At 49.1% G+C, this 11,787-nt stretch overlaps 5 protein-coding genes across 5 annotated transcripts, besides 1 other annotated feature; 3 read left to right on the top strand and 2 right to left on the bottom strand.

Annotated features, from left to right (window-relative positions):
• Window positions 1-28: 28 nt before the first annotated feature.
• Window positions 29-1,558, bottom strand: FPSE_06930 (uncharacterized protein; the record flags this gene model as incomplete). The annotated part of the gene is made up of 1 exon (XM_009260048.1): window positions 29-1,558. One exon carries the CDS (start codon window positions 1,556-1,558, stop codon window positions 29-31), a length of 1,530 nt encoding a protein of 509 aa, XP_009258323.1.
• A 431-nt stretch (window positions 1,559-1,989) lies between these two features.
• FPSE_06929 (uncharacterized protein) lies at window positions 1,990-3,165 on the top strand (the record flags this gene model as incomplete). Its single annotated transcript, XM_009260047.1, has 3 exons — window positions 1,990-2,292; window positions 2,348-2,648; window positions 2,747-3,165. The coding sequence occupies 3 exons, from the start codon at window positions 1,990-1,992 to the stop codon at window positions 3,163-3,165; spliced, it is 1,023 nt and encodes a 340-aa protein (XP_009258322.1).
• Window positions 3,166-3,335: 170 nt separating this feature from the next.
• Window positions 3,336-4,280, bottom strand: FPSE_06928 (uncharacterized protein; the record flags this gene model as incomplete). The annotated part of the gene is made up of 1 exon (XM_009260046.1): window positions 3,336-4,280. The coding sequence occupies one exon, from the start codon at window positions 4,278-4,280 to the stop codon at window positions 3,336-3,338; it is 945 nt and encodes a 314-aa protein (XP_009258321.1).
• Window positions 4,281-5,891: 1,611 nt separating this feature from the next.
• Window positions 5,892-7,549, top strand: FPSE_06927 (uncharacterized protein; the record flags this gene model as incomplete). The annotated part of the gene is made up of 4 exons (XM_009260045.1): window positions 5,892-6,228; window positions 6,282-6,395; window positions 6,445-6,995; window positions 7,043-7,549. 4 exons carry the CDS (start codon window positions 5,892-5,894, stop codon window positions 7,547-7,549), a joined length of 1,509 nt encoding a protein of 502 aa, XP_009258320.1.
• A 34-nt stretch (window positions 7,550-7,583) lies between these two features.
• Window positions 7,584-7,607: a repeat region.
• Window positions 7,608-7,875: 268 nt separating this feature from the next.
• Window positions 7,876-9,445, top strand: FPSE_06926 (uncharacterized protein; the record flags this gene model as incomplete). The annotated part of the gene is made up of 3 exons (XM_009260044.1): window positions 7,876-7,919; window positions 7,969-8,188; window positions 8,234-9,445. 3 exons carry the CDS (start codon window positions 7,876-7,878, stop codon window positions 9,443-9,445), a joined length of 1,476 nt encoding a protein of 491 aa, XP_009258319.1.
• Window positions 9,446-11,787: the final 2,342 nt, after the last annotated feature.

Raw genomic sequence — 11,787 nt, 5'->3', positions numbered from 1 at the left:
ACAATTTTACAATACTTTAGACGTCCTGCTAACCAAGGAACATGCGCAGATTGTTACCAATGTACTTGAGATCCAACAAGAATGTATCGTGTCCAAACATGCTCATCTCCTCGCTCAATTCAACATGTGTCACATTGCGATTACCAGCCAAACGAATAGCCTCAGCTACCTCGCGCTGCTGCCACGCAGGGAAAAGGATATCGCTCGCGACACCCATCACCAGCGTAGGAGTATCACGCAGCGGGGTGAGTCCGTGGATCAGATCCTCAGGTGGTCGTGAACCGGGCACAACGTTGGGGTCTGACGGGTCTGGGTGAGATCCGGGTTGCTCCTCGTAGGGCTTGTTGGGGAGGGTGAGACTGCAGGCTGCGTCGGAGGACAGCGGGGAAGCTTCACCTGAGGCGAGTTTCTTCTCGCGGTCTTGTCGACGGGCGTGTGTTGCGCGTTGGTGTTCAATGCCGAGATCGAAAAGATCCATCGCTTTACTAACGTACAAAAGACTGTTGGGGTCGTAGTTGAGACACCACTTCTCACCAGCGTGATCGAGGTACGTCTCGATGAGAAAGTCGGGACATAAGGCAGGTGGTTTACTCGAGTCAGCGCGACGACGTCCAAAGCGCTGCTCCCACTCTGGTCCAGAGCGATATGTAACTGTTGCGATCTCACGAGCGAGCTTCATGCCTGCGTGGGGAGGCACCTTTCCGTAGTAGAAACCGCGGTTCCAGTTGGGATCCATCATGAGGACTTGGCGCTGGGTATGGCGCATGGCGATACTGTAGGGATGGGAGCGTGCGCATCCGCTGATGGAAACGATGCGACCGACGCGCGAGGGCGATTGGACTCCTGCGGCGAGGGATTGCATGCCGCCCATTGAGGAACCGACAGAGGCGTAAAGCTTGTCGATGCCGAGGTGGTCGAGAAGCTTGAATTGGGCGCGGACCATGTCGTCCATCGTCAAGATGGGAAATCTAGTTGCGTAGCGCTCGCCGTTTCCAGGATCGACGCTGCTGGGTCCTGTTGAGCCATTGCAGCCGCCGATGACATTTGTGCAGATAACGTGGTACTTGTTCGTATCAAGAGGACCGCCAGGACCAATGAATTTCTCCCACCAGCCTGGTTTAGGGTTTGTTTCTGTAGAATGCGCATGGGACGAGGCGGATAGGCCGGTGTGTAGGAGGATAGCGTTGGACCTGTCGGCGTTGAGCTCACCCCACGTTTCGTAAGCGATGTTGAACTCTGGCAGGATACCGCCCCAGTCGAGCAGGAAGGGTTCCTTGTGGTGGTAGTTGAGGGTTGCGCCGGAAGTATACGAGGGCTCGGTGTCGTCGTCTGTGAGCTTCGCGGAGCGTGATTCGAGCGCGTCGAGGCATGGGAAGGACATGGCTGGGTTAGAAGCCACGCCCGACTTCCGGATCGCAGAGCAGTGAAGCTTGCGAGTTCCGAGGGCGAGACATGGGATGCTTTGGGGTTTGAGGGCAAGACGTGGGAGGCTGTGAGGGTTAAAGGCAGATCTTAGCTGGCGAGTTGACGCAGCGAGAGATCGCGAGGACCTCATCATGGCGGGAATTGGGTATGTAGAAGGAGGAATGTCGTGAACTGCATCTTGTTTGTAATCGAGGATAGGTAATCGGACGTTTTTAGTTGATGGACCCCTCCGATGCGCGGGGGACCGGACGGGGAACGGGGATGATACGCCGTTAGTCAGGGATGATGCAATTGCACGTGCGATAAGATAGTGAGCTCCAAAGATAAGATAGCACGTGGCGGTACTGACGTCAAAGCGAGCTTCGGGGAGGGAAGGTGGCTGTGAATGTGGTGTGAAGCTGTTGCCTTTGGTGAATCAAGCTTAAACGCGTCACCTCTTTTCTCTCTAAATAAATTGATGTGAAACCTGCTTTAACTTCTTTTCTTCATTTTCTACACAGCAGAATATTAACATTATTTTACATGCTGGAATACATCCTCGGCTTCATCATCGCCTACATCATCATGGCTCAAAGCATCCCCCAGAATGTCATCCACGGACTGCAAAGTATGCTCCCACCATACGAACGCTCCGAAGACCGGAATGGAAAAGAACCAGCTTCTCCAGAAGATGAGCTACGGCCCATCGACGTGGTAATCGCCCGCGTCATGCTCACAAAGGGCACCAAGCTTCCCCCAGACGTTGTCGACATCATCTTCGATTTTGCAGAGTACTGGGCTCACTCAAGCAACGAAGTTGACTATATCCTCCAACAACAAAGTCCCCTCACCGTCAACGGCGGAAGACCTCTGCACAACAAATTCATGGTAACGTGTTGTCTGTCAGCAGAGACATGGGATCTAGACTAACACCCGTCTTTAGCTTCGGTCTTACCCTGTGGGTCTGACTGGTCTTCAAGGCAGACAAGCGCTTGCTGAGATCCTGTCGTATGACACGACCAAGGCGAAGCCTGAGAAGTTAGAGAAGGAGCATGAAAAGGATTACTTTGAAGCATTGGCGAATTATCCTACGCCTAGGTTGCAGTATCCTGTGAGAAAGGTGGTTTTTACCATTCGGAGTCACGATCAGGGATGGTGTAGTGAGCCGGAGAATCGGGGCACGTTTAATGGGTCTTGGACGTGGTTCGAGGCTGGATTGGAGAGGTTTGATGCTGAGCAGACCTGTAAGTTCAACAACCTCGAGGGGACGAGACTGGATTACACCGAACGTTCTCTTGTGTTTTCTTCCTCTGCTATGGCGCTCCTATGCTAATATTTCTAGGCGATCCGGTATGTAACTACGATGTCCGGTTCAAGTCAAACACCTCAGAGGCCGTACCTCTTCCCGTCTGCGCTCTCCGTCCTCTCTACCCGGAAATTGAACCAGGTACTGAAAAAAAGATGAGCTACCATCATCCCCTGCAACCGCAAGACAAATGGGTCATCCAGCACAACAAGACAGCTTCCCGCACGTGGCAGGATCATGTGGTGACGTGGACATGGCAAGACGACATCAAGCCCGAGTCCGAAGCTGCTGAGAAGATGCGTAAAGAGACGGGCAGGGGTCGAGACACAGCCGATGGGTCGTTTGTCAGGGATTTGAAGATGGGAGATGTGATTACTATCTGGGCCAAGGCGAGATTCACTGCGTGGGTGAATCATGTGGAGTCGGTCAAGATTGACGTCTACTGGGCTGTTTAAGGGATTCTTTCAAAGGTGCAAGGGATGCTAAAATTGTTTGGAGTTCATCATGACTTAGATTACTTGCTTGCCATCAATAAAATGATGTGAAATATATTCTTGCCAATAATTATGTGTCTAAATATATACTTGAATCGTCGACCAGGCATCACCAGTAAGCATGCAGTTCTCTAAACCTGCACAGCCTTACCAGGCTCGCCCTTGTCAACGCTGCAAACGCTCGAGCAAGTAGCACCGTCAGTGCGTCCGCTCAGAAGCTCAATCCACTGGATCTGCTGGTACGCAGCACCGCCCTCGGGAATAGTACCAGTCCAGGTGTCGCCGTTGCTCCAAGCATTGAAGCTAAGCGTCGCAGGGTCCCGGGGCACCTGGAACGAGTTGCGCCAGAGCTCCTTGTCGTTGACTCTCCAGATTGTCGTGTCGGGTGTCCAGTCAAGTGTGTGCTTGGCCCAGGTAGACCATGTAATACCATCAGGGAGGGCAGCGCCGAGGTGAGCGCCGTCAACTTCGCCGCCTTCAGAGGTGTATGAGGGCTGGTTGGTGTAGTGGATAACGTTGGGAGGATCCTTGGTGAGGACCTCGATGTCGGCTTCTTGGACAGATGCGAGGTCTTCGCCAGCGCGATACGTAAACATAGCTGTGCAAGCACCAGGCGAACCCTTGGTACGAGCATACATGCGCAGCGAAACATACTGATGCTTCACCATAGACTCAAACTCGGACGCAGTCTGGAATCCATTGTGTCTCGCAGTTCGCATAGTCAACCAAGTATCACTCGCAGGAGACTCATCATTGTTCTCCTCGATGTACAAGTTGTTATACGTGTTTTGCATAGGAAACTCTTCGTTTCCGTTGTTCCACTTCTGAGCACCCCATGTCTTGGAGAAGTCGGACTCCCAGTTGAAGAAATCGGATGTGAAGCCCGCTTCGGCGTTGCCCTGGATCGAGTCGATCAGGGCAGGAACGCCGGCGTGTTGGGAGAGGGAGCGGAAGTCAAAGAAGCTGTGGTCTTTGTAGTATTGGCCTTCTGTCATGTAGCAGTCGCATGATGGGTTTTGGGCGAGGGCCAGGGGAGCGATGGCGAGGAGAGATGTGAAGATGGACTTGGAAGGCATGATGGGCGAGTTGAGTGAGGTGATGGTGAGTGAGGTTATTCTAGAGTAGATCGCCAGTTAACTTTATATATCTCCTTGATCATTCCCCTGTATAATGACATTATAATGTATCCATATCGTCCCTCTGATCTGATTGATCCATATACGTGAACAACCAAGGTTCAGCACCAAAGTCCCATAGCACAGATAAATTCCTTTCTTCAGGTGATGGGTGCGATCAGACTCGAGGGATCAGATACCTTGTCGCGGTAGGAAATTAAACTCATGGCGGCGGACCCACGAGCTTATACTCGTTGAAGTTAAAGGGTAAGGGGTAGGTATAAAGCCAAGACTAGAGAGTAAGCTTGAATGTAACGGTGACGGAGCTTGGCATTGTTCTTTATAGACGAAATCCTCAGTTCTGCTTGGCTAGTCAGCCCTGCAAGGCACTTTGGTAGGAATTTAGATGGCTAATGGGAGCTGGATCCATGTTGCGTCTAGGGGCTGTGTTGGCGGTGGGGAGGATTTTGGAGGGATCGCCAGGTTATCTGTGGATAGGAACGGGCTGGATATAGGTTTCCAGCCGATTGAGTTAGAAGTCAAAGCTCGGAATTGAGAATCACTTTTGCTCGGACTGTAGTTGGATGCTGTTGGAAGGAAATGAGGTTGAGCTTGGGCATCTATATCACCCAGCAGCCTTCGCATCAAATCCTCCGGCCTTGGCGACCACTGTCTTTACTGATTGTAAACGACCTGTGAAGAGTACGAGACTGGAGATGAGATGAAAATATCGCGTTCTTGAGAAACTCACTCATCAGGATCCTTCGATGCTGTTTTGAACATGACCAATTGTCCCAGGATTGGACTCCATCTTGTTTATCGTCGATGCCTTGATGCAATCCTCAAACAACACATTTTGTCTCTACGTCATCCTTCAAATGAGACTGTCCTAAATGTTGTGTAGGTCACAGTCCCAACAGTCCAGTAAATGCCCGGCCGAGTCGGGCCCGATCCGGTGTCTCCAAGCCTCCGGTCCGGACCGAGAATAACGGTAGTCTAACGTTATTATATGGATCGCCGATTCAAGCTTCAATCTTGTTGTGCAGTTGAACATCCGTCATGTCATCCCTTCACACTAACAGTAGCGTAGCGCAGCGTCTAGTGTTGGTGAGATCTGGGGAAAACTGGGAATAAGCATACGTTGGTAGTAAACGCCATCAACTCAACAAGTCAAGAAGCTTAAACATTTGATGGTTAAGTCTTGATTGATTGTTGGTCAGCATTTTCACGAGACGTACGTGGTGTTGCTTGCGCGTCTCTGTCTAAAAGAAGCTTAACGAAACTCAAAACTGAAAGATAAGGCGGAGCAACGTTCCCGTAAGCAAAGCAAAAAAGCAGGCATTTCGAGACGTCACCGCGTTGCCGACCAATCCGAGCCCAAAGATTTGTCGCAAAAGTTCCAGGACAACAACCCAAAGACGACGCTTGATTGCGTCTGTCTTTTCCATCATCATCATCGTCATAATTCATGTCGTTCCTTACTATGATATAATAACATTCCATTAAACTTGCGATCTTCAATTGTCGCGAAAAAGAAACATTCATTTGTTGCGCGTATTTATTTGCTTCATTATGGCGACGCGCGACTACGTAGACCCCGAGACGCAAGTCGCATCGGAAGAGTCGCCCCTTTTATCAAATCCTTCACCTCAGCAAGATGGACCATCAAAGGCATTTCGGCGACGCGCCCTGGGTATGTGCATGCTGGCGCTGCTCATGGTGGAAGTCAGCCAGTTCATCATGACTCCGCCCACCAAAAAGATTATTGAGGATATTATCTGTCGCCAACATTATCCAGACCATGATATCAAATCTTACTGGGTAGAAGACGCGCGCTGCAAGGATAGTCCCGTGCAAAAGACACTGGCTATGGTCCAGGGTTGGGCGCAGGCATTTGAGATGGGAGTTCGTAAGTCAGGATGTTTTGTTTTGGACCTCTGAACCTCGGCTTACAAATTGTAGCAATATTGACGCAGTTTCCGTACGGTATTGTAGCGGACAAGTATGGAAGACGGCTTGTCTTGTTCTTGGCGATGCTTGGATGCTGTCTTTCCACCTTTTGGGTCATGATAGTTTGTGAGTGATTCTCAATTGCAACTTGTGATATGCGCTGACAAGAATTTAGTACTCTTCCCAGACATATTTTCTATATGGGCCATTCTAGGCGATAGTGTCTTCTTCCTCATCGGCGGTGGAGGTCAAATGGCTGTTGCAATGGTCTACACCATCGTAGCCGACGTTGTGCCCGTCGCCGAACGAACAGACATGTTTTTTCGTCTAGTCGCCCTGGTCCTAGTCTTCAACGTCATCTTCAACCCCATCTCTGCATGGCTGCTTGAATACGACCCTTGGCTGTCCATGTGGATAGGGTTTGGCTTCATGGTTTTTGGAACGCTGTGTATTCTCCTCATCCCTGAGACGATGCACTTGAGACGCAAGGATGACGATGAGAGACATGATGAAAATGAGCAGGTTGATGGTGACAGGAAGGGTGTTTTGAAGCAGGCTTGGTTCAGCATCAAGAACGACATGCAGCATGTGTGGAGGTTCATCTTTGCTTCCAAGAGCATCATGATGCTCATGTTTTCTGTTGCGTTGTTTGTTCCGACGAGGATAACACTTACGGGAGTGATGTTGCAGTACATGTCGAAGCGGTTTGACTGGTCTTGGTCAAAGGTGAGTTACTTACAAGTTGTCTGATACAAATTGCTAATTCATGATAGGCTACATATATATCGACAATCGGCATTATTGCGACAGTTGTTTGCTATCTCATCATCCTACCAGTCACATCAGAGTCTCTCAACAAGTCTCCTCGCTACAAGTCACGCCCTATCGCAAGAGACCTTTTACTTGCCCGTGTTACCATCGCAATCATGACAGTCGGGTTACTGATAATGGGCGTAGCTGGAAGTCCATGGCTGTTTATCATTTCTCTCATCATAGTCAGCGTCGGCAATTCGTTTGTTGCGCTCAGCAGAGCTTTGCTTAATGCTCTAGTTGAGCCACACACCATCGCCACGCTAAACACTACTGTTTCGCTTGTTGAAGTGATGATGGGTATGACTGCGCCAGCTATGAGCTGGCTCTTGGCCAAGGGTATTGAATTGGGCGATGCATGGATGGGATTGCCATTTGTTATTACGGGCGTGTTGGCCGTGATGACAACTGCTATGCTGTTTGCTGTGAGGCTTCCTTCGTCTGGCATTGCTCAAGCTCATGTTGGATGAGTTTGAAGTTTCCATTTTAGGATACCATATTCTCATATATAATATATTTTATTAATTAGGCTGAATGATTTGTTATGGATCTCTTAATGCTTCATCGAGTGCTTTACAGAGTTAGTATCTATTAGACCTCTATTAAGCTCCCTTATCGATAAGCCCCGCGGCTGCCTGCTCCACATCAGCTTCTGGATCTAAACCAACAATCATCATTCATCAACCTTTAATTCAATCAACTTCCTTTGTTCCGCCATACTTCGGCCTCACCATCGCCATTACACCGCAACCTACCAAGCGCCTATTCTCTAATTCCTCCACCATACCCATCCACAATGTCAGACGACGAGGATTTTATGCAAGAGTCGGATGAGGAGCAGTACGAACCCCAGCCGTTCAAGCGCAGCGCCCATAACTAATTGCGATAGGTACGATTTCGAGTACGAAGAAGACGACGACGAAGAGACGGGCGATGTCGATATCGAGAACAAGTACTACAACGCCAAGCAGCTCAAGCTGTCCGATCCAGAAGATGCCATCTCCGAATTCCTAGGCATTCCGCCACTCGAAGACGAGAAGGGAGAATGGGGCTTCAAAGGTATAAAGCAGGCCATAAAACTCGAGTTCAAGCTGGGCCAATACGACAAGGTTGGTTGTCCACACTTTGCGCGGTAATTCATGCTAACAAAGTAGGCTGCTGAACACTATGCCGAGCTCCTCACATACGTCAAGTCAGCTGTCACACGGAACTACTCCGAAAAGTCCATCAACAACATGCTCGACTACATCGAGAAAGGCGCAGACGGTCCCGAGGCTGTCAAGTGCATGGAGCAATTCTATTCCCTCACACTCCAGAGCTTCCAGAGCACCAACAACGAGCGCCTATGGCTCAAGACCAACATCAAGCTAGCGAAGCTGCTCCTCGACCGAAAGGAGTACACGGCCGTCTCCAAGAAACTTCGGGAACTACACAAGACCTGCCAGAGAGAAGATGGCACCGACGATCCCAGCAAGGGTACATACTCACTTGAGATCTACGCCCTCGAGATCCAGATGTTCGCCGAGACCAAGAATAACAAACAGCTCAAGGCTCTGTACCAGCGCGCCCTCAAGGTCAAATCTGCTGTACCACATCCCCGAATCATGGGCATCATCAGAGAGTGCGGTGGAAAGATGCACATGAGCGAGGAGAACTGGAAGGAGGCCCAGAGCGACTTTTTCGAATCATTCCGAAACTACGACGAAGCGGGCTCTCTACAGCGAATCCAAGTTCTAAAATACCTCCTATTGACCACTATGCTGATGAAGTCCGACATCAACCCCTTCGACTCCCAAGAGACCAAGCCCTACAAGACGGACCCCCGAATCTCGGCCATGACGGACTTGGTGGACGCTTATCAACGGGACGATGTTCACATGTACGAAAAGGTGCTGCAGCGTAACCAGGACATTCTGGACGACTCGTTTATCGCTGAGAACATTGATGAAGTCACGCGAAACATGCGAACCAAGGGCGTGGTTAAACTGATTGCACCCTACACCCGCATGAAGCTGTCGTGGATTGCCAAGCAGCTCAAGATCTCCGAACCCGAGGTCCAAGACATTCTTGGTTTTCTTATTATTGACGGCAAGATCAACGGCCGAATAAATCAGCAAGAGGGACTCTTGGAGATTACGTCTGATGCAGATGCCGAGCGCATCGCAGCTCTCCAGGGACTCACAACTTCCATCTCTGAACTGTTTGGCGCTGTATTTAGAGACGGCGATGGCTTCCGCAACATTGAGCATTCGGCTGCGGACGAGCAGAACATAGAGGGAGGTCTTTTACTTGGAAAGGTAGGCAGGCCTGGAGGCCAACACCGCGGGAAGAAGGGCAAGATCGCTGCCGCAGCGGCTTGGGCTTGAAGGGGGTCTTGCTAGTGAAGAGATGAATTGCCGTTTAGAAGAACAAAACACCCGGTGGTATCCGCAAATCGTCCGTCTCGCCCGTCCGTGTTTGTCGGATTTCCAGTTTCACTCAATCTGTCCCTTGCTGGATCGAGAAAAGAAGCAGATCCTGTTACCTGGTGTCCTGCGGGCGCCTCCGTGTTTGGGCATGCGTCGACGGGATCTCGCATAGTACGAGGCTTTTTGCAACGGTTCATCGCGTTGAATCATGGCCGCCACCCGGGTAACAGCATCGACTACGGACCAGTTGTTTTTGAAGGACAAGAGAGAAAAAAGAGCATGACGGGGAGGGAGTAAAGAACCCAAGGCCGAAGTGACGCCGTCTTCGGACTTGATCCCCTGTTTTTCTCGTGCAACAGCATGAGCCTTTGACGAGTAATGTGTTTTATTTTATCATCTATACTATAGTACAAGAACCATAGAGCCTGTTTGGCAGATAAGCAAGACCTTGTCACCGATGCAGATTTTTACCTCTGTGAGAAAAGGTTTAACGATTCAGTTTCCTTGGAAATTGTAACCGCTGATCTATCTACTACCCCCTTTTTTCTCTCTTTCGCCTTTGACGCAATAAAGACAAGAAAAAAGACATGGTTGATGCAACGTCGTCAGGTTACACAAGACGGGACTTGGAGCTGCGAGGGGTAAAGCGGCATTACATGGGGGGGGCGACACAGATGCGGCTGACACCTTGTTCTGTTTGTCACTGTTTTCTATTACTTGGAGTGTGAGTGTACAGCAGAGAAAGAAAGAAAAGAGGATGATCTTTTTGCTGGTTATGGGGAGATGGGTCATGTCATTTACTTTGAGCCCGTTTGATACGGCTGCTTGTATGTATGTATGATGGCTGGATCTTGGCGGGAGGCTGCATCGACGATGTATACCTGATACATTGAGAGAAGAAGAGTCGTCATATGGTGCACAATCAACGTAAACTTTATTATAAGGAGATACGAGAGCATATAGTGAACTCGTACAGAGATGGACTGACTACTCAGTTGGTGGTTGATTCCCTACTGTAGGCTGGCTTTGACATGTCACTTTTATACTGTTGGTGGCGGATAGCTTTTTGTCTCCCCGAGGGATGACCTTGCGAGAAGTGCAGATTAGTGACGCAAGGGGGTTAAGTAAAAAGTAAATGAGTGAAAGGATTCTGTATAGACGGGTAGAAACACGGGTAGGAATTGTTTGTTTGATGCAGATTCACAATAGCTATGGTCCAAGGCTTGGTGTTGAATAAGTATCGTGGTTTGTTCCCGTGAACCCGGTGTTGGATGAGACATGGATATGCGCAATTGCTTTTTCCCCGTTCGTGTATTTTATGACTTGTTCTATCTATCATGATATAAAATAATATGTATGCACATGTATGTAGGTATGGGCCTGGACAGTGGTACGTAGATCGTGTGGCTTATTATCACGGTGTGTGTGTGTGGTGTGTGACAGCTGAAGAAAAAGTGGCTGTCATCGGAAGAAGCTCCCGCGCGTGTGTTGAATAATTATCATATGATACCGAGAGAGATCTATTTCAGCTCAAAACAACAAGGTGTATTGATTGATGGAATGGATATTCAGGTACGTAACAGAAGAAAAAGGATCCTCGCAGGGAACGGAACAAGTCAACCGAACAAAAACGGCACGCACACGGCACGGAATTCTACAGTAAAGAGAGAGGTGATGTTATTTTCTCATTCCCACGTTGTCAAGAAGAAGAAGAAAAGAAAAAAAGAAAAAGCATGCTGCTTATGCCGCCCAATAATTCGATCCAACTGCCTTTTTTTTGGGGTGGGTGACACAGCAGGTTTAGTCACACCCCTCTTGAGGAGTAACGGTTTTAATGGCCTACTTGTTGCTTGACGGGTTTTTGATCTAGGCGTGGCAGTTAATTAATTAGAGAGAAAAAGGGACCTGACATGGCCTGCAATACAGAACCAACAGTTAATAGTTGTATGGTCTACTAAGTTGACAGTCACCCCCCTCTTCACATTCCTTGCCAAGACTGGGTTACAAGGCAGGGGGTTCGGAACACACTACCCATTCATTTATTGCCACAAGGTCTGTTTGGTACAGTGCAGTAATAACTCAAGTTCCTTGCATCAAAGACCGTTACGAGAATCTTTTTTTGTTTAAACTTTATTTTTTTTACTTTTATCCCTCGTATCTTTTTTTTTTTTGAGTTTAATATTACGGAGCATTTATCCACAAGTTCCCGTCAACGGGCCGTCTTCCGATAGGCAAAGCTGTACGGAGTATGGGTAATAGATTGGATGAGTGCAGCAGACTCCCAACGTTGCAGATATACA

Source organism: Fusarium pseudograminearum, chromosome 1, assembly GCF_000303195.2.
Source record: "Fusarium pseudograminearum CS3096 chromosome 1, whole genome shotgun sequence".
Classification (NCBI taxonomy): domain Eukaryota; kingdom Fungi; phylum Ascomycota; class Sordariomycetes; order Hypocreales; family Nectriaceae; genus Fusarium; species Fusarium pseudograminearum.
This window is presented reverse-complemented; position numbering and strand designations above follow the sequence as displayed.